Here is a 20,715-nt window from a genome sequence, read left to right as displayed (position 1 = left end):
GTGTGTTTAGTTTTCAGTTGAAAATCACATTAAATAGATTCGAATTCGATAATGCGCATTATGAGATTTTGGATGTGAAAGAAATATAAACTTTTTCTCACCTAAAAGGACTTCCATATTCAATCTAACCGAAATACAAACGTGTTTTAGTTCTTCTACTTTTAAATTTGAGCACAGTCAAATGCTAATTGAATATATAATAATTAAATGAAATAAATAAACATACATTACATTTTGCACTTCAAAAAAATAATGAGACATTTTTTTTACCTATAAAATGACACAAATCGTCTTGACACCCATTTATGTGAAAAAATTATGGAAATATCAACGTTTTACGTTAATCGTGTTAGATGACAAATTAATGTCCGAACCATATTTATTCTGTAGGTCTTAATCTGAGCAATTAAACTATAAGAACCAAAATCACATATTTGTAAAACTACTAAAGTCAATTAAGTATTTTTTTTTACATTTGGAAATCAATTAAGTATTTTATAAATTTTTATCCATTTAAATTTTAAAAAAGTTAGAAAATTGTGAAATATAATGCGCGAGTGACTATTTCTTCACAAAGAGAGCGCGTGACTTTATTTTCACCACCTACAGTTTAGTGTCACCATCATCTCAGCTTCCTTTCTCTTCTTCTCTCTCCTCGCCGGAACAGCCACTCTTGATTTCCCCCTCTTTTTATTAGGGTTTCGCTTCTCCCAAATCGCAACACCATTCCACCGATTTCGCATTCTTCTGACTCCAATCAACACATGCCGACTTCAGGCACAAAGTGCAACAAGCTCTCTTTCTCTGAGGAAGACGCTGCAACTCTCACAGAGAGGTAATCTTTTTTTTTTCTTTTTTTTTCTTCAATTTTTTGTGGTTTGATTCAGGTTCTTGATGATTTGGGGATTTTTTTTTTGTTCTTGGTGTGGTGCAGGTACGATACAACTACTGTGTTAACATTGCTCCAAGAGATAGCAAATTATCCTCATACGAAGATTGATTGGAATGAGTTGGTGAAGAAAACCTCCACTGGTATTTCTAATGCCAGGGAATATCAGATGCTCTGGCGTCACTTGGCGTATCGCGATGCCTTGCCTGAAAAGTTTGAAGATGGAGCTCAGCCTCTGGTTTGTTCCACATTTTCCACCTTTGTTTGTTATGTTGATATGTTTAATTGTAACTGTCAATTCGATTTGGGTATTTCGTTTTAGAGCTTCAATTTATTCATGCCTGCTATGGTTGGAATAGGGATAAGGGTCACCATGACAATATTTGGCTCCTCTAGCGTGAGGGAAATCATTTTAGAGGGAAAAATAAGTCATTACAACGACTGATTGAGTGACACGATTGAGATTGTGATCATATACTTGCACATGTTAAGTAAATCATGTTGTTTTTTCAATTTCAATCATTGATTTCTCAATCAACATCGCGGCTAACGTGACTCCTTTTGTTAGTGGAGTTAAATTCACCATGTCGTCGTCACAACTGCTGATTGAGAGACACGATTGAGATTGTGATTATATACTTGCACATGTATAATAAAAATCATGGTGTTTTTTAAATTTCAATCATTGATTTCTCAATCAACAGTTGTGAGTGTGATGTCTTACTTCACTGGCTAAAGTGGCTCCTTACGTTAGTGGAGTTAAATTCACCGTGTCGATACAGGATATTGCAATAATTAAATCTCAAATAAGTTTTAGAGGTGTACTTGTTTGTTTATGCTTGTGTATCCATGTCAGTGGTCAGTGCTATTTAATACCCATAGTTACCTACTTGAGCTGAATTTCCTAGTCATTTCATCTGAATAGCTCAATTTTTTTTTTGTGTCATGTGCAATGTTTTGGGCTAGCAACCAAATTTTATTATAAGGTGCTGAATAATGAAGAACCAAATGTGATAAAATTTTCCCAAGGCCATTTAGTTTTATATGCTTTTGAAGTCTGAAATGTGACCAAGTTTTGTTTGATGTTACAATATATAAATTCACGGCATTGTACTGGCTGAATTGCGAATGCATAAAACATACTGTTAATTTTGTTTATTTTTTGCGTCAAAATTATGCATATAACAACAGGGATGAAGCAGTTACTCAACACTAGTGATTATAGTTGAACTTGTTCTCGGCATGGAAATTCACCTCCTTCTGAAAATAAATTTGTCATTGCTATTCTGGCATTAATTTTATACAATCTGCTGTACTCGTATTTTTTCATTGAGTTCTTGGATAAGTATTGTACTTTCTTGTGTTGATCTTATTTGGAGTCTTACTTCCAGGATGATGATAGTGACCTAGACTGTGAGCTGGAAGCGTTACCCCCAGTAAGTGAAGAATCTGCATTGGAGGCTGCAGCATGTGTGAAGGTGAACTGAATATACTAGGCCTTTAGGCTCATGACTTAGCTGGTTACATTTTACTTATTGAATTATAATATGACCAGGCTTGCATCAAATGAAATAGTGTTCTGGGCACATTTTTCAAATTTTGTCTATTTGTTGAAAATGTCCTTACTTTTGAAGACAAACCACACATTTAAATTTTGCAAATTCCATTCTGATTGTGGGAAGATTTATAATTATAGTAACAAAGACGACTTTGTCAGATTAATACCTGACTGTGAGTTAGCCTGCCTTTACTGGACACAACTATAAGACCAATAGTAAGGAAATTAAGTACTTGAAAAAAGCAAAGTTTAAGTGTAGTGAAGGTGGCACTGCTGGAATGAATAATACATGAAAAAGATGAGATTAGGAATTAATATATGTGAGAGAAAGTCAATGTAGCACCTGTAAAGGATAAGATGACAGATTCTTGCCTAAGGTGGTTTGGTCACATGAGAAGGGTAGTAAAGGAGCTAAAGATGTATTAGATGACTCAAATGAGAACTTACTACAAAAACTGAAGTTTTTGTTTATAGTAAAGCACAATAATGTTGATTGATCTAAGTAGATGACCCCATTTAGCATGGAATAACTCAGTTCTCTTCATGGTTTGAATGTTTAAACATGCTGGTTGTGCTATTTACATCCATTGTTTATTTGTCAGGTAATGGTTGCTTCCTGTACGTTTAGTGAATCTACCCCTACTAGCTCAACAATTGAGGCTCCATTGACTATACATGTTCCAGTTTGCCATTCATCTCGAACTCCTAATGAAACCTCACAGCCCTCTAATTTAATGGAAAGGACAACCATGACCTTTCCAGTTACTGTTCCGAGACAGACACTGCCAACTATATCATCAACAGATGGTATAGAAACCAAGGGTAATATTGGTGGTAACTTGGCTTCCAAAAGAAAAAGAAAACAATGGTCAGAGGAAGAGGACATGCAGCTACGAGCTGCTGTTCAGAGATTTGGTGAAGGGAATTGGGCAACCATGGCAAAAGGAGACAATTTCCCTATTAAGAGAAGTGCAACACAGTTGGCTCAGGTGTTTTTCAACCCTAAAATTTGTGAATTACATGGAAATATCCACTCGTATTATATGATATCTTAGTATACGTGTATATTTCATTGTTTGTCCATGAAAGACAAATGTTTGTCATTACCCCCTTTGGTAGATAGGAGTATTTGCAAATGGTCATATCCATCAGGATGATACAGAAAGAAAAGAGAAGACAAAAGGGGTTTTAGTGCTTGAAAATCGTGTTCTCTTTTATTGTTGAACCAGTAACATTTTCCCCCTTAATCTCACTTTCTGTAGTATGTTTTTAAGTGTTTGCTTGATTTGTGGTCTTATAGCTCTAGAAGACCACCATTTGGCAATTGAAATGTATTGTGAAGATCCTGACATCATGCATCACATAATCTTATGTAATTCGGTTGGTCTTGAACTGGTCTTAGACATTCAATATCACCAAGATTCATTATATGTACGGTATCCATTACATTTGGATGGCTTACAGTGAGTTGCAATTCTTTTATGATCTCTGAGGTTTTTGTCTTTTGCCTTTTACTTGTAGTGGGTTCATTGAATATTCATAGTTTCATACTCTTCTAGGTGGGTACCTTTTAAGTGTTCAACTTGTTGACCATAAATATTTATCAAAACTCATGGTGGTTTATGTTAAGATGCTAATAGATCGTGGTAGGCATTATTTAAATAAATACTGGAAGTCTGGAAGGAGGTCGCAATCCTCGGTTTCCTATTGATAGATTGACCACTTGACAAGGATATGAAGAAATTGTCTTTTTTTAGCTGAAATCTGATTTCCTCATCTAATGTAGCCAGATCTAATTTGGGGAGAGGTTACTTTCTCTTGTGCAGCTATTGTAGTTGTTCGTGTTGAAACCTGTCCCTTTTTTTGTGTACAACTATGCATTGTGTGCCAGCATGTCAACCCTTCCTTGATTCTAAATGGATGAAATGAAATTTGCGAGATGAAAAAAGAGTCTGTATTATTACAAACACAGTGCTTGTCTTTCTGTGGATATCATTGTTGATTGGAACATGAAACTGATGGCACTGATTATATTGTAATCCGTTGTCATCTAGTCAGGTCTGGATGTCTGGGTATCGCCCAGTTTTCCCGGGTTCAAATCCCGGCAACGGAGTTTTACATGTACATTCTTCAAGCAACTTCTGCTGTGGAGAAGCCTTTTGATAGGATGAACAGTGCTCGTGAACAGTAGCAGTTAGAAAGTTATTATTTAATTATTTGTTGGGGTAGTTATTATTAGTTATTTACATCAGTTTATGTTAGTTATGTTCTATCAAAACTGCCTAGGGGTGGTTATTAAATTTCTGGTTATAAATAGGAGTTGTGGCTGTTAGTTTAGACATTCAGAAATTGGGTGGTTGTCTTAGGGAGAGACTGGACTCTCAAAATTCCAGAATCTGTAGGAGAGAACTGGCTCTCGAACACCAGTGCTTCCATAATTATTCTGTAATAAATTCTGTTCTTATCACCTTTTGTGACGGTTTAGGCCATAGTTAAATGGATCTTTGTTTAGGATTTCGGGGGCATTTCTTGTGTATGCATTTAATTGTACTGATTGTTTTGTGAATATATTAATGTGATTTAATAATTATTCTAATTCACCTATTTTGTTATTTTCTTTTTATGCTACATATGGTCATGGTTAATCTAAATACTTGCAGAGGTGGAGCACTTTACGTAAGAAAGACTGCAGTGCCAACTCAGGAACCAATTTGCCCAACCCACAGTATACTACTGCTGAACAACTGGCAACTCGGCACTCTTTATCTTTAGCCCTTGATATGCCATTCAAAAAGTTAACTACTCCTGGAATTTCTGCTCCTGGTAACTGTCTTTTGACTCTTTTCTTTCAATAATTTATTTTCATATTAATCAAATTCCAGATTTGCTATATGTGACTGTTACTTGTGTTCACTCTTTTTCTTATTTTCTTTAAATTTCCTACTTATCAACTGAGTCTATGATTCTCAACCTTATTGACTCTTCTTGATGATTGTGGATATGTTCAGTGCTTGTTTGAGCACCACTTGTTAATCATGGTCTTGCTTCATTTTCTGTTTTATGTTTAGCCTTCTTTCAAATGCTAATTGCAAGATGCAAATGTAATTATAAACACCAATTTTTTTCCTCAAAACCACGAAATTAATGAATATATTGCTTTCATTTTTCTCCTACATATGACTATGTTAGGATTATTTAAATTTGTCACTGAATATAGCTAAGGATTATGTAATGGACAAAACTTATGTGCTGTTTCATAGGTGCAATTTTTACTGTTGACAATTATAAAATGACACTTGTGCTAAAAAATGGAAAATTGAAGGATTTTTTTTTTATTAATAAAAACTAAGAAAGTGGGTGGGTGAGTTTTTTATTTGACAACAGGACAAACAGTACTTTACCTAAGTGTTATCCTTATGTAATATGATAGCACAACTGCTGGGAAACATTAATGAGCACATTTCCATCACCATCCTGCAGGAGTTGCATAAAATAGCTCGAGTATGATTGTGTAGTACAGTTGTACCAATATTATGAATTTAGCAAGACTATTGATAAATGCATCATGGTTTCTTGGTGTTATACTTTTTTTATAAGCTGTGTGCTGTATTTTATTAGAGTAGAGAGGACTTTTTTTTTTGAAAGTGAGTAGAAAGGAACTAAGTGTAACAGAAAATGTAACTGTATTTCATCTTCAGTTAGTATAATGTACACGGTGTGGTCCTATATATACACCAATGGAGTCGGTTACAAGCAGAGTCTAGAAGAAGACTCATACTGACATCAGTAGTAACAAACTAACAACTATCTAGTAACTACTATATTCTCATATATTTAACTCTAATAATGTCTATAACACGTGGTATTTGGCTGCAGATTATTAGGGTATCATATATATGATACGATGGGCTTTATTTGTATATTTATATTGAATTTTGATGGCTTTTACAATGTGACAAAGATAGCTAAGTATTTTTCTTTTATTTAGTTAACTGCTAGTGAAAGAATTATATTTCTAATTGGGTACTCAAAGTGCAAGATATTGGCTCATAGATCTTCTAGAATTTTTTTTATTGATATAGCTCGTTGTTCTAATAGTGTTCTCACTTCAATGCAAGGCCCATGAACTTTCTGGAAAATGTTATTGTTAATTCAATATTTTTTTTTGATAGGCTTGTTAATTCAATATTCTAATTGCTCAAATTATGCTTAAGGCGTTTGTATGACCTCTGGATTAAATGGTTGCAGTTAGGACATCCGCATCAATTAAAAATCAAGTTCAGCCTTGTACTTCTAAGGTGGTTTCCACAGTTCAGAGTAGTTCTGTACCACCTCAGCATCCATCTCAACAAGTTTTGTTGGGATCCGCAAAATCTAAATTAACATCAGAAAATCCAGTCTCAAAGTGTAATCCAGTTTCAGATCCTGTGTTAAAATCTACCACAATTCATTCTGGTGCAAAGGTAACATCAGAAAATCCAGTCTCAAAGTGTAATCCAGTTTCAGATCCTGTGTTAAAATCTACCACAATTCATTCTGGTGCAAAGGTTGTTCCACGATCTATTGCTGTATCACAATTTAAGGGTGTTCAAGTAAGAAACATGGTAGGTAGTGTGCCTGCAGGTAGCTGTCTGACAAAGACACCCATTTCTGCTGGTTTGCCTTCTGACATAAAGGTTCATTCAAATGCACCCCGTATTTTTATCATGTACTAGTATTAAAACACTATTAAAATGGAAAATGTTGTGCTTATTGCTTTGTACATGTCTCAACAGGATAAACATGTTTCTTCCGGGGTTGGTGGAGCTTTGCCAAAGCAAGAAGTTAATCCGACTAAAGATTGTAGAGTTTCTAATGTTGGTTCCATTCCAAAAGAGAAGGCAAGAGAAGTCGGCACTCCTGTGGTCACTGCTCGGTGTCAAGTTGATGGCAATCCGGATAAGGGGCGAGTAGATGTAGTTAAACCCAAGAGCATGCCTCCTATAAAAGTTGCAGGTGAAAAAATTTCACAACCTAAAGCAGTCCCACAAAATACAGGAGGGTGTGTAGAGCAGGGAAGTGTTAAGAATTCAAACTTCACCCCCAAGACAGAGACTACTGAGAATGAGAATGGCAAACTGCATAAAGAAGGTCAAGATTCAGAACAAGATAAGAGGAAAAATTCAATTAGTGGAAGTTCTGATAATCAAAACACAAATGTGAAGCATGTAAATCTGCCAACACAAGATCAATGCAAGCAAAATTTGGAACCTCCCAAGATAGTTAAAAGTGAAAACTGATCGCAATGTTTAGTGATTAGTTTGTGCAAATGAGTAGAGTTTTTCCTTTTATTTCCTACTGAAACTTGTGGTGTAATAAGTTGTTTTAAGTATTCATAAATCATTAGTGTTTTGTATTATTTTTTAAAAATTCAAGTTAGCGGTAAATATAGTTTGATGTTGGACAATGTTTGAGTGGTGAAATGATTTTTGCGGAAAGTTTTTTTTGACAATTATCAGAAAAGTCTATTCTCATTGATGAGGGAGAAAATGAAATTGAAATTAAAGAAATGTTAGGGGACAAAAATATCCTTAATGAAATTAGAATATGACAACTAATAACCCTTGACCTACATATAAGTTTAACCTTCTCTCATTGAGACTTCTTTCATTCTTGGTCATTTATTCGTTGAAGATTAGTCACCAGAAGCATATTTTTCTGGTCAACCTACTTGCTCTTATCAAGTAAGGTCTTATTTTCACTTTCAATTGCTCATCCTTTTTGTTGCACGTTATTTCAAATCCAGACTTTTCATCTGCAAATCATTCATATTGTTCGCTGTTGTCTACTGCTATGTGGTGCTATCTACTGTGACGATCACATGTATCTGCAACTACATTAGGATAATACCTGCTATTAGAGAACGAGCATCATTTAGTGGCGGTTTCAAACCGCCACTAATTTTCGGTGCCAGGAAAAAAACACAAATTGTAACAATTCTGGCGGTTTAAAACCGCCACTAATATTGGGTGCCAGAAAAAACGGAAAGCGTTGAAACCGCCAGAAACTGTCTCATGCACATTTCACGAAAAACTTGTCGTGCCCTTCAGCATTTTCCATAAACTACATGTAAATATTAGGATTCTTTTTGACGTTATAATATTAGGATAGTAGCGTGCCTAACAATTGCATATATTAGGATTAGGTTAGGACATGGTTTTCCTTTAGGTTAACATATCCTAATATTAGTATTTAGGATTAGGCCACGGCATTTTTAAATTTTATGATGAGTATGAGTTTTTTTTTTTAAATCAAATTATTCTCATTATAATATCGAAATACTACATGAGATATATCAAGAAGTACCACTTACCATGACCCCAGCAAGAAGTGATGCATCTAATTGTAAAATGTGTAACAGTTATACCATCCACATGGTTAAAAAGCGTGTTGTGAACTTTTTTATACATCTTAAAATTAACAAAACAAAAAACAAACTACCTAATCCATAGGGAATCCCTCAATAGGAGGACTTCCAGCTCTGGAGGCAGAAACTTAACTATCCGAAATTCTGGAACTGGAAGCATGGAGCCATTCCTTGCTAACCAATCTGCTGCTGCAATCCCCTCTCGCCTGCACCAAGAGAGATCCACCTGCCAATCACCATTGAGGACCTCATGAATCTCCCTCACAACGCCATCATGGACCTGGTCTTGGATGTTTCCCGGGGCAGACAAAATCCGAACCAACTCCTGATTATCAGATGCACAAATTAACCTTCTAAACCCACGATCCCAGGCCAACCTAAGGCCATCACGTAGAGCCTTTGCCTCAACACAAAACGAACTACCACCCTTCTCCTGAAACATGAAGTCGGTAATCCATTTACATGTATGGTCACGCAGCAAACCACCACCCCAAATAACTCCTTCCTCCTGACGGTAGCTTCCATCCACTTCCAGTTTCATGAACCCTTCCGGAGGCGCCCTCCATCCCGCATTCAAGAGACCAGTGTTTTCATGCAGCAAATCTGGTTGCAGAAAACGAATAAAGTCATTGTATTCATACTGCAACTTTCGCCAAGGTAGAGTGATTCAATGTAACATTTCTTATAATTATTTTCACTCTACATCCTTATTAGTAATACTTGAATATGATGAAACAATTTTTGTAGAGAGTGAAAACTTGATCAAGAAGAGGACGATCCCGTAAGAAATCGACTAGGGTTAACGAGCACAAAAAGTAAAAAATGAGGAAAAATAAATTCAAAGACATTTAGAAAACTCTAGAGAGGGACAAGTCCCCTCACCTCTAATGCAAACTTGAATCTGGTGAAAATATTTAAGTATGTATTTTACTATTTTATCAATAGACTTGTACAATTTATAAATATAACAAATTGATAAAGATTTTTTTTTTGAAACTAACAAATTGATAATGATTAAATCTATATAAATCGTCTTAATAGATACTAATTTAAAATAAAGAAATAACTCTCATCTCTATTTTTATTTTTATGAGATAAAACAATAAAAACAATGAAACTTAAAATGCATCTAGATATATTTGTGCATCAGGGCACCACAGATCTTTTACCGTTAAAATAATAATGAACGGCTGAGATGAATCACCAATTACTTCGGATGTATGTAGGAATAGAATAGTGGCGGTGCACACGAGTCTGAGCATAAATCACAAGTTAAGTTTTAGCGAAACCCTAATTTCACAGTGTCATCGCCATCTTGCAGAAAACACACTGCACAGAGTCGCACACAGTTCAATCGAAGAAGAAGAACAACCAGAACAACCACCATGAGGCCAATTCTGATGAAAGGCCACGAGAGGCCATTGACGTTCCTCAAGTACAACCGCGACGGCGATCTTCTCTTCTCCTGCGCCAAGGACCACAACCCCACCGTCTGGTTCGCCGACAACGGCGAACGCCTCGGCACCTATCGCGGCCACAACGGCGCCGTTTGGTGCTGCGACGTCTCACGCGACTCAAGCCGACTCATCACCGGTAGCGCAGATCAAACAGCGAAGCTCTGGAACGTGCAAACCGGTCAGCAGCTTTTCACCTTCAATTTCGATTCTCCGGCGAGGTCTGTGGACTTGTCCGTCGGTGATAAGCTTGTGGTTATCACTACCGATCCTTTCATGGAGCTTACTTCTGCAATCCATGTTAAACGCATTGCCGGAGATCCTTCTGATCAGACCGGGGAATCTCTGCATGTTCTTAAGGGTCCTCAGGGGAGAATCAATAGAGCTATTTGGGGACCGTTGAATAGAACCATCATCAGTGCTGGTGAAGATGCTGTGATTCGTGTTTGGGATTCGGAGACTGGGAAACTGCTTCAAGAGTCTGATAAGGAGAGTGGTCATAAGAAGGCAATCACATCTCTTTCAAAATCTGCTGATGGGTCGCATTTTGTTACTGGGTCACTTGATAAGTCAGCTAGGGTATGAGATTTTTGTTTTGGTTTTTTGATTTCTCGTTGAGATTACATTACATTGATTATATTTTCGCCTAACTTGTTTTTGTATTGTGGTTTGTTTTTGCAATGTGATAACTAGCTTTGGGATACCAGAACATTGACTCTTATCAAGACATATGTGACAGAACGCCCGGTCAATGCAGTTGCGATGTCGCCTCTTCTTGATCATGTATGTGTTTGTGCTTTGTATATTAGTTAACCTCGGGTTACGATGTTCATATTAATAGTGTTCTTTTAATCAATGCTGGACCTGGTGGTTTTGTTTCTACTTTATTTGATTGTTGATGTCTTGGTCCTGCATAAAGGTGTCCTATAATTCTAGGTGGTTGGTTAAAAATTTGTCTAATGCTTTAACCCCCCTCTTCCTTTGGGATGAAGTTATTCTACATAAAATGCTAACTCCATTTTTGCTTGTCGGAGTTGGCCACTAACTTTTGAAATCAATTCCAAATAGTTCATATACTTGATAGCTCTTGATGATAATCTTCTATCTATTTAAGTTTTCTTCCTTGATTTAATTGGTTCGTGTGTTCCTCTAGTCCTTTTATGTTTTCTGAATTTCATGCCCTGTCTTTTTCGTAGGTGGTACTTGGAGGTGGTCAGGATGCGTCAGCCGTTACCACTACTGATCATCGTGCTGGAAAATTTGAAGCCAAATTCTATGACAAGGTAAATTGTTTTCCCCCATCTACATTTTAAGTTCTCCAACGATTTGATTGTCTGCTCATCCAGCATCGTTATTTCATATTTATTATTTCTATTTGTTTAGATTCTTCAAGAAGAAATTGGGGGTGTAAAAGGGCATTTCGGACCGATTAATGCTCTGGCCTTTAACCCTGATGGAAAAAGGTATGATCTTTGTTCTTCAACTCCTTTAATTTGTTGCACCATGAGCATGACATGCTTTTACTGCTGTGAATTTTCCATTCATTGAGACAATGGAGTAGTTTACAGCCAGGCTAGACCTTTCGACGATGCAATATGCATAATATTTGCACCAGTCTTTCACACAATTATTTAAAATTTCAATTCCCATATGCTGTTCCCTATGTATAATTATCTAATAGGTATGCTATAGATATATAAACAATCCAGCTTTATTCTACTAGGTGGGATCGGCTACATTGATCAATCAAAACCTGAAATTCTGTAATTGTAGATGTGTATATAAATTTCGATATCTAGTTGTATAAATAGTAGATCACTGTTTGCATGAAATATCGCCTGGAATGAGACCCCTATAATTAATATAATAGTTACCCATGACGATGATATCATTAGTATATCCCTGGCATGGTTAATAACAAAACATAATCTATGTGAATTCGAAGAAGATGAAGTGTACTGATAATGGGGAAATTGAATTGATTGAATTGTAATTTGAATTACTGAGTGTGCAATCCTTGGTTATGTAGCTGGTAGTGTCAGTTGTAAGGCAGCTGCCTCTAAGCTATAGAACCATCAGCTGGAGTAACCAACTAACCATTAACTACTAACTGCGAGTGTTAGCTAATTGACTAACTTCTCAGTTCTCCCTCCAATACCCCCCAGCCTCACATAAGAATGGTAAATATCCACGATTCTTTGCCGAGTCAAGGGGCCCTTTTTAAGATGTTGGCTCCTTGGGCCTGAGTGGAGACATTTAGTTAATGCATGGCCCAATTGAAGATGTCCTTTAATGGAAGATGAGGTTGGTGGCAATGTGAAGGGTGCTGACTGTGGCAATATAGCTCAGCTGGACGAGTGCTAGTAGCAACATGGAGATCTCGAAGTAAGAAGTGTGTGATAATATTGAAACTGAAATGATTGAATTTAATTACCGTGTGTGTACAATCTTTAGTTATATAGCTGATAGTGTGAGCTGTGAGCTAGGTACCTCAGAGCTAAAGAACCATCTGCTGGAATAACCAACTAACTACTAATCACTAATGGATCTGACTAACTGCCTAACTGCGAGTGTTACCTCACCAGCTCTTCAGGTTCTACATCCAATACATAAACTGGTCCTAATTGAGGCACTGGCCATAAACAGATGAAATTACGACTTGTATGATGCTAGATAATATCATCGTTTGACCTTCAATTTGGTAGAAAGTAGGTAGTTATTTAAATTATGCTAAGCAATGCATTTATTCAAATAATTGTTGCTGGACATTTGCTTTTATTACATGTTTATCATGCATGGGCCGGAGTTTGAGTTACAACTTCAAAGATATTCCAACATTAACTTGCTAGAGGACGACCGACTTTTGTTAATTGGCACTTTTGTTGAGATTGAATTATGATTTGATCATATTATTGCGATTGTAGCACTCCATTTGATTTATGAGACATGGCACTGTTCATCTATTGGAGTGGTTTGTTGGTAATATAATTTTAGTTCTATGTCCTAACATTTTTATCTATTTCTTGATGGTCTTTCATATTCTTTGTTTTGTAGCTTCTCAAGTGGAGGAGAAGATGGGTATGTAAGGTTGCACCACTTTGACCCAGATTATTTCAACATCAAAATATAGTGCTAGAGATTTTTTTGGTTGATATTAGGCTTGACTCCTATAATGTAGTTTTTAATTTCTTTCACAATATTTCTGTGATGATGATGTGCTTACAAAAGCTCTTCTATCCGTAATCTGCAAAAATTTCATGCTTGAGATTTTCCTTTTTGGATTATGTTTACTGTAATAACATTATGATTTTGGTTGGAGTATAAGTCCCGTTTTGTAGGTAGGTTTTCTTAGCTCGTCACCTGATTTTGGTAGGTCTTTCTTTGCTCTCACCTGATTTTGGTTGTCAAATATGCCTAAGACGTTTTTCTGGTACCTTTTCACACAATCCGCACCATATTTAATAAGCAAAGTGCATCTAATTGACAGTAAGGTAAATGAAATTACTTTTATTCAAGTTATCTGGAATCCATCTATATTTTTCACCTTCTTAGCCTACTTACAATGGGCTTGTTGAAAAAAATATTAAATAGTTGAAGTGTTGCAATGGAGTGTTGAAAAAAAAAGGGGGTTGTTCAAAGTGAGGTGGATTGTTTGAGGTTGGAAAAATTAAACCCCTTGAATGAGGTGGGAGTGGGGTCACTTAAAACAAAATCTTATTGGTTGTTGTGATTTTCAGATTTTTATCTCAACCTAATTATTGTGGGTCAATTATTTCATAGTAAATTAATTTTTTTTTCACCCAAATTCATCATTTTTTTGTCTATAGAGACTTGATTCATTTGATTTGGACACAGAATAAAAAAACATTTTTCCCTCTACTTTTTCTATTTAGCCTCCAATAAACTCTTGTTTGTAGCTTTAAACATCTTTTTAGTGAAATAGATCCCAACAATAACCCTTTTAACACCCAAAATTCTACTAATTAACCTTTTAACTACCCAAATCCCAGCAACTATAGAATTCAAAATGAATCTTCCAACTAATAAGGTCCCCAAAATATACCAAATTATGGATTTCCTCCAAATTTCATCATCTCGTCATCTTATCCAAATCATAGTCCATATTATGGATCAATGATGTCTTATTCATCTAGCACCCCTTATTATTCTTCTACTCCAATGAGAAATGAAAATATTCTGAATGTTGGACTTGATGAATTTCCTAAATTTTTTACACAAATGGCTCTTGGTGGCATGAGCGGTCATCATGAAGCCACTCCAAATGCAAAGGATTCAACTCCTACTCGTCGGAAAAGCCCCAATTGGACCACTGATCAAAATTTGGTTATAATTAGTGGGTGGATTAAATATGGAACAAACAACGTTGTTGGGAGAAACAAAAAAGTGAGGCATATTGGGGTAAAATTGTTGATTATTGTAATGACCATTGCTCATTTGATCTCCCCGTGATGGAGTTGCATGCAGAAATCATTACAACTACATGAACAAAATACTTAATAAATGGATTAGCTCTTATGATAACACTTAGCGTATGCAACAAAGCGGGTGGTCGGAGAATGATATATTAGCAAAAGCGCATGAATTATATTCAAGTCATAAGAGTGAAATTTCAGTTTAATGTCAGAATGGCTCGCTGTCCGTGATCAACCACGTTATGATAGTCAAGTAGGAGGAAATACTGGCTCTGGAAGTAGTGGATCTAAGAGAGCGCACGAGAGTGATGTAAGTGATTCCAACTCCATAGGATTTAGTGTCCGTCTAATGGGGAGGGATGCAGCTAAAAAAAGGGTAAAAAGAAAAGCGAGGGTGCAGCCTTGGAATCGGTCAATGAAGAGTGGAATGAATTTAAACAATATAAGGAGAAAGAGTTGGAACGATTGGACAAAATAGTCATGAGGCAAGAGGAGGCTAACCAATTGTTGAAAGAAAGTACTGAGACTAAGAAGATGAAGATGTTTATGAAGCTAAGTTCAAAGGAGCATCTCGATGACCGGAGCAAAGAGCTGTTGAAAAAGTTGGGCCGCGAGCTGTTTGAAAATTAAATATTGTCAAGTCATTGTTTTGTATTTTGACACTTTGTGCCTTATCTACTATTTAACTTCATTGCATTATTTGTTTGGAGTCCGTCCATTTCAACCACTCAATCTGATTTCTATCTTTATCTATTAGTATTTAACTACATTGCACTACATTGCATTATTTGTTTTGAGTTCGTCCATTTCAACCACTCAATCTGATTTCTATCCTTATATATTATTTAACTATATTACATTACATTATTTGTTTGGAGTCCGTCCATTTCACCCACGACGTTTTTCTTGTTCCTTTTCACACAATAAGCTAATTAACCTTCATTCAAGTTATCTGGAAGTATATACACACACAAATACTGCAAGGTTTGTATCTCAAAATAGTTCTACCATTTCAAATAGATCAAATCTTAAGGAAAAAATACAAATGAAACTTGGTAGAGTTGTCTAAGTACTTAAAAAGAAAATAAAACTTGGTCTATAATGGGGCGTTTTTAGCTGCTGCTATATCACTATCTTGTTTCTCTAGCTTTGTACTAGTATGTGACATGGCCGATTGCCTTTGCTTCTTTAACTTGATTCCAAACAAAAAAGACTTCAATGGTATTCTAGCACGACTTGAGGAGTGTTTCATGTGGTCCTGGCTGTCCTGGTGACTGCGAATTCCAATTGCTGGACTCAGTTCTTCCAGGATCTTCTCAACTTCATTTTTAAGTCCCTTCACAAATCTGAGACTTGCTTGCAATTCACTGGAAATCTTGTTGCTCTCCTGCTTCAAATTGAGAACCTCACCTTGAAACTTTGCAGCCTGATAATCACTTAGTCCTGTTTTTTCTAATGTAGAATCTGGATTTGCTGCTCGTGCTATTTCATCTTGTATGTTACACAATGATGGATACCTACCATGCAACTCCTCCTGCAATATTTCACTATGTTCTAGCCACACTGATAACTCAGTTCTGCTCTCTCTCAGGTGTCCATATATTGCCTTTATTACTGATTGCTGTGTAGAATTTGAGTTCCCTTCAGACCTACTTTCTTCCTTTATTTTCCTTAGATCATCTTTCAAGTCTTGTATGGAATTTTGGAACTTTCGAATCTGATGAACTGAGGTGCTAAATCTCAACCAGAACTCTAAGTTTTCCTCCATCAAATCATCAATGTCTGATCGAAATTTCTTTTCCATGGTTGAAAGGGAATGATGCTTTTCAACCCGGTTTATATGCTGGTGTTGCTCAGCTAAAGAAGTACTAACTATGCTTGTATCTATGTTTGAAGATGGAATTTCAAGGCCTTGAGCTGCGTTTCGAAGAAGCGCTTCTTGTGGTGTATATCTATATTCTGTGAGAATGGTTCTAGGACTTTCATCTGGATTTGTTTCTGAACATCTTAACTTCTGTTGTAAAATGTTTATCTCTTTATCCTTAGTGGTAACAACATCCTTCAATTCTCTTACCTGCAGGTGCATATCTCAATTTTATTGTACAAAATTTACCTATAACCATTACACATAGACTACACAAATATTTGTGTAAAAATCATTTTCAAAATAAGTGAAACTTTCGAGGTTGTATAAAAATTTACTTGATTCTTGTGATAAATTACCTTTTAAGTTATAACTAACCTGATAAATTATCATATGTAAGAAATGTTAAAATGCATATTCCTAAGCCAAATTTGTTAAAATGATTGCTTTTTTATTAGACTTTGCATTATAAACAATGAAGTTCACTTGAAAACAATTATTTATTTAATACTCTTGTTGATTTTATCAACCTGCAAAGTAGAATTTAGAGATTGAGAACTGGTTACCTGAAGTGCTAACTCAAAAATGCTATTTCGATTTTTCTTCTCCACATCATTGAGCTTCACCTTTGCATCCTTATAGTTCTCTAAAACTGAATTGTACTCATTCAATGGAATCTTTTCTCTGTCATCTAATCCACTTTCAAGCATCTTCCTCAAGTTAGGTTGATCTTTTTCCTCGGCAGTCCCCAGATTAAGTGATTCAGTGTCAAGAATACTCAATGTCTCAGACAAATCACCCTTATCTTGTTGTGTTAGCTCAAGAACTCCTTCAGTCCCAAAATCAATATTTTCCTTCAAACTGGTGTTGTCGTCTTCATTTCTGACATCACCAAGATTTACATCATAATCTTCCTTCTCCTCCTTTTCTGTCTTGACATCATTTATGGTTACTAAATTATCAGTAGACAATTTATCACTAGATTTTTCAGACTCCTCCTCTCTAAGTTTTTCATCTGGACTTTTGTTGTAAAGTACATTATTCTCCCCCTCTTCATCTAGCTTCACATTCTTCAATCTTCCTGAAAGATGCTCAAGATTACAATCAGCTTCAGTGAAATGTGTTTGGAGGTTGTTGTCTTGCCTTTTGACACTCCGATCAATAATTTTAACTCTTGTCAACTCCTCCTCCAATTCCTTTAGCTTCTTGTTGGTTATTTCTGAATCTTCTATCAACATTTCCTTGTCCTCTTCCAAGCTTTGTAAATTCGTCTGAAGTTCATCTGCTTCTGATCTCAGCCTCTTTACCAAACCAGTCTGAGAAGTGACCGCAGTTTCCAAAGTCACAACCTTACTCACAAGATCATCAATCCTCTCGGCCATTTCTGTCATACCGAGGGAGTTACCTGAATCTTCCTCAAGCTTTTCCTTAATCCTCTCTCGCAAAAGCACCATGTCATGATCCTGCATCTCTTCTTCCAAGCTAGCTATCTCTTCCTCTTCACGTTGTGGTCCTGTTTCTCGGTCTTGCAGACCCGCATGCTTGGAAAGGAACTGGTCTCTAAGGGCTTCAAACTTGTCATGAGCTTCCTTTACCCTTTCATATGCTGCTTTAGCTTCTTCAGATGATTCTGCTTGCACTTCTTGCAACTTAGCCAAGGTTTCTTTGCATGAATTAATTGCTGTGGTTGCCATCAAAACTCTTGCTTCATTATCCTCTATGACAGTACTAATGCAAAACTCATCTTCTAAGGTGCAAACTCTTTTTTGCATTTCTGTAATCTGGTCTTCAATTTTCCAGTACTTCTCATAGGAATTCTCATACAAGCTCCTAACAAACTCTTTCTCAGTCTGTAGTGTCAAAATTTCTTTCTGAAGCTTGTCTACTTCTGCTAGTGCTTCAACCTTACTCAGTCCTGAGCTAGGAGTTGTTGAAACAGATTTTTCAGAACTGAAATTCTTCTTTAGTGGTCCCTTCTTGGAGAGTAACATGGCTGGACCTCTAAAATCCTTCTTTGGGACTTCTGGAGCTTTTGGGATACCTGGTGTTTGTATTTGATTGTTGGGATCTGGATAGGAACGGAACTGGAAAAAATGAGTAATGCGGAAATTTAAAACATTATGCAAAATTAGCGGTCACTAGTTGAAAGACTAAAATTTTTAAGGGGGGTATAAACAACATTCAAAAAGAAATTCTATTGGGGAACAACCACCACATTTTACCCCTACCTGGGTCCATCCCTAGGTATGGAGATGATGAATTTGGTCCAGGAACACTTTCTTCATCATCATATTCATCTATTCTATATTTGACTTGTTCTGGGAAGATACTGCCAATGGTGCGGTTTGCACTTTGAAGCTCCTTTGATAGATGATCATATCTTTCAGCTAATGCTCTAAATGTTCGAAATGCTTCTTCCACAAAAGTCACTAGCTCTGGCCTCTTCCTGTAGTACATTTCTGCCCTCTCTGCAAACGAGTCCCCGTTGTTATTGATGATGTTGAGCGTCTTGGCCACCACCTCCTCCATATCTGTTAAAAAAATTGTTTGCATGTCATTGACAAATGATAGCATGTTCAGATCAACTTCTCTTTAATCAGAATCAATTTTAGAATCCAGATGCTACTCACATACATAAGCCTCTTCCTATAACTGATTCTAGGACAGAATCAACTATAGAAGAGTTTCCCAAATGAATGCTTGATTATTCAGCTAGGACCAATAGATGTAAGAAAATTAGGTACAAGTTGGAAACCAAAAGTAACCAAGAGAACTACAATATGCCATAATCTGATTCCCCTCTATATACATTTTATTGTCCTTGTTATTCTTCATGCTATCAATGTATGCATGATTTTCAGATCATTGTGATACGTTTATCTGCTTTTCTGCAATTTGAATCATTTTATTCTGCTTTTCTAAAATCCAATCAATTCTAAATTTGAATAAATAATAAAAAAAGGCAAAGTATCATATCATATTTATACACATGGAAGCAAAAAGGCATCATGTTTAAGCAATGCATCTTGAGAAGAATAAAGAGATCTCCATAATTTTCCAAATAATGGAGTGTTTGTGAAATCAAGAGAAAATGAGAATGTGGGTCATTCTAAAATCGTCTGCGAATATGTTACCTTGGAGGCTTTGTTCCAGCCATTTGGATTGTTTTGTCCTAATGTGGCTTGCCCACCACCATGAATAAGCATTGGTTGCTGCCCTATGCAACATCTTTATCTTGTATTGCGATCAAACACATTCAACTCATTGAGGTAAAACCTTGATGATGAAGATAAATGAAACCGACAAGGTGACAAAAAAGAGATGATCTAGTAAGGGTAGAAAAATTATTGGAGATAAGAGGAACAAATATTGGTGAAAATGCCTTCTCATGGGGCAGAGATGAAGAAGAGGATATACGCATCAATTATCATAAGCATGTTGATCAAGGATGCAGCCATAATCCATTTCATTTCCCACTTAAACTAAATCTGTTTTTATTTTATACTTTTCAATGATAATAATAATCACAATAGGTTCAATAATACATCAATTATAATTCTTTCAAAAAAAAATCAATTATGATTTATTTAATAAATGAAATTAGAGGATTACAAGTTTATTTATTTTTTTATTTACAAAAGGCAACTGATCTCAATTGTTATCCTTCCCTCAATTATTAAAGTATTTTCAATAGAATGTGATAACAATAACTATAATTATTGAGAACTAACATATTTTTTTATTACACTTGAAATATCTAAAGATAAAAGCACAATTACCAAATCTTAACACAAACAATAAAAAAGAATGTAGAAACTTCCCTCATAGGAGATTTCTCCCATGAAGTTTGGGAAGCTAAATCATGAGCAATGTTGTTCCATTTAGAGGAAATATGTAAAAGTCTAATATTTCAATCTCAAGTTAGCATCTCCCTAATCCTCACAATGTCATTCTTCAACCAATAATTATGCACATCAACATTAATACTAAGTAAATCTACGACATTCTTACAATCTGACACACAAATAATATCTATGTGCTCTGCTCCCAAACATGGAGACGACTCCTCTCCACCTCCAAGAGCTCGGTGTGAAAGGACCTCCCTCACCTA

The 20,715-nt window shown here is 36.0% G+C and overlaps 4 protein-coding genes across 4 annotated transcripts; 2 read left to right on the top strand and 2 right to left on the bottom strand.

The window, feature by feature from the left end:
* Positions 1-601: 601 nt before the first annotated feature.
* Positions 602-7,893, top strand: LOC130719614 (uncharacterized). Its single transcript, XM_057570234.1, has 7 exons — positions 602-835; positions 935-1,127; positions 2,281-2,367; positions 3,050-3,436; positions 5,108-5,270; positions 6,696-7,123; positions 7,223-7,893. The coding sequence occupies exons 1-7, from the start codon at positions 765-767 to the stop codon at positions 7,724-7,726; spliced, it is 1,833 nt and encodes a 610-aa protein (XP_057426217.1). The 5' UTR covers positions 602-764; the 3' UTR covers positions 7,727-7,893.
* A 1,030-nt stretch (positions 7,894-8,923) lies between these two features.
* Positions 8,924-9,394, bottom strand: LOC130747949 (uncharacterized). The gene has a single exon (XM_057601014.1). The coding sequence runs from the start codon at positions 9,392-9,394 to the stop codon at positions 8,924-8,926; it is 471 nt and encodes a 156-aa protein (XP_057456997.1).
* A 723-nt stretch (positions 9,395-10,117) lies between these two features.
* LOC130719608 (eukaryotic translation initiation factor 3 subunit I-like) lies at positions 10,118-13,644 on the top strand. Its single transcript, XM_057570226.1, has 5 exons — positions 10,118-10,886; positions 11,001-11,090; positions 11,504-11,590; positions 11,691-11,770; positions 13,362-13,644. The coding sequence occupies exons 1-5, from the start codon at positions 10,239-10,241 to the stop codon at positions 13,435-13,437; spliced, it is 981 nt and encodes a 326-aa protein (XP_057426209.1). The 5' UTR covers positions 10,118-10,238; the 3' UTR covers positions 13,438-13,644.
* Positions 13,645-15,728: 2,084 nt separating this feature from the next.
* Positions 15,729-20,035, bottom strand: LOC130719594 (protein NETWORKED 2A-like). The gene is made up of 4 exons (XM_057570214.1): positions 19,739-20,035; positions 18,833-19,135; positions 17,171-18,672; positions 15,729-16,814 (listed from the first exon to the last, which is right to left on the bottom strand). Exons 1-4 carry the CDS (start codon positions 19,830-19,832, stop codon positions 15,837-15,839), a joined length of 2,877 nt encoding a protein of 958 aa, XP_057426197.1. The 5' UTR covers positions 19,833-20,035; the 3' UTR covers positions 15,729-15,836.
* Positions 20,036-20,715: the final 680 nt, after the last annotated feature.

Source organism: Lotus japonicus, chromosome 1 (genome assembly GCF_012489685.1).
Source record: "Lotus japonicus ecotype B-129 chromosome 1, LjGifu_v1.2".
Lineage (NCBI taxonomy): Eukaryota > Viridiplantae > Streptophyta > Magnoliopsida > Fabales > Fabaceae > Lotus > Lotus japonicus.
The sequence above is the reverse complement of the archived record's forward strand: the minus strand, read 5'-3'. Positions and strand labels throughout refer to the sequence as shown.

Bases quoted from the DNA above. Each gene is read 5' to 3' on its own strand.
- LOC130747949 (XM_057601014.1), bottom strand. From the start codon at position 9,394: ATGAAACTGGAAGTGGATGGAAGCTACCGTCAGGAGGAAGGAGTTATT.
- LOC130719594 (XM_057570214.1), bottom strand. From the start codon at position 19,832: ATGTTGCATAGGGCAGCAACCAATGCTTATTCATGGTGGTGGGCAAGC. The intron at 19,136-19,738 runs GTAACATATTCG...TTTTTTTAACAG, and splicing joins GCTGGAACAAAGCCTCCAAG to ATATGGAGGAGGTGGTGGCC. The intron at 18,673-18,832 runs GTAGGGGTAAAA...GTTCCTATCCAG, and splicing joins ATACCTAGGGATGGACCCAG to ATCCCAACAATCAAATACAA.
- LOC130719614 (XM_057570234.1), top strand. From the start codon at position 765: ATGCCGACTTCAGGCACAAAGTGCAACAAGCTCTCTTTCTCTGAGGAA. The intron at 836-934 runs GTAATCTTTTTT...GGTGTGGTGCAG, and splicing joins GCTGCAACTCTCACAGAGAG to GTACGATACAACTACTGTGT. The intron at 7,124-7,222 runs GTTCATTCAAAT...ATGTCTCAACAG, and splicing joins GTTTGCCTTCTGACATAAAG to GATAAACATGTTTCTTCCGG.
- LOC130719608 (XM_057570226.1), top strand. From the start codon at position 10,239: ATGAGGCCAATTCTGATGAAAGGCCACGAGAGGCCATTGACGTTCCTC. The intron at 10,887-11,000 runs GTATGAGATTTT...TGTGATAACTAG, and splicing joins CACTTGATAAGTCAGCTAGG to CTTTGGGATACCAGAACATT. The intron at 11,091-11,503 runs GTATGTGTTTGT...TCTTTTTCGTAG, and splicing joins TGTCGCCTCTTCTTGATCAT to GTGGTACTTGGAGGTGGTCA.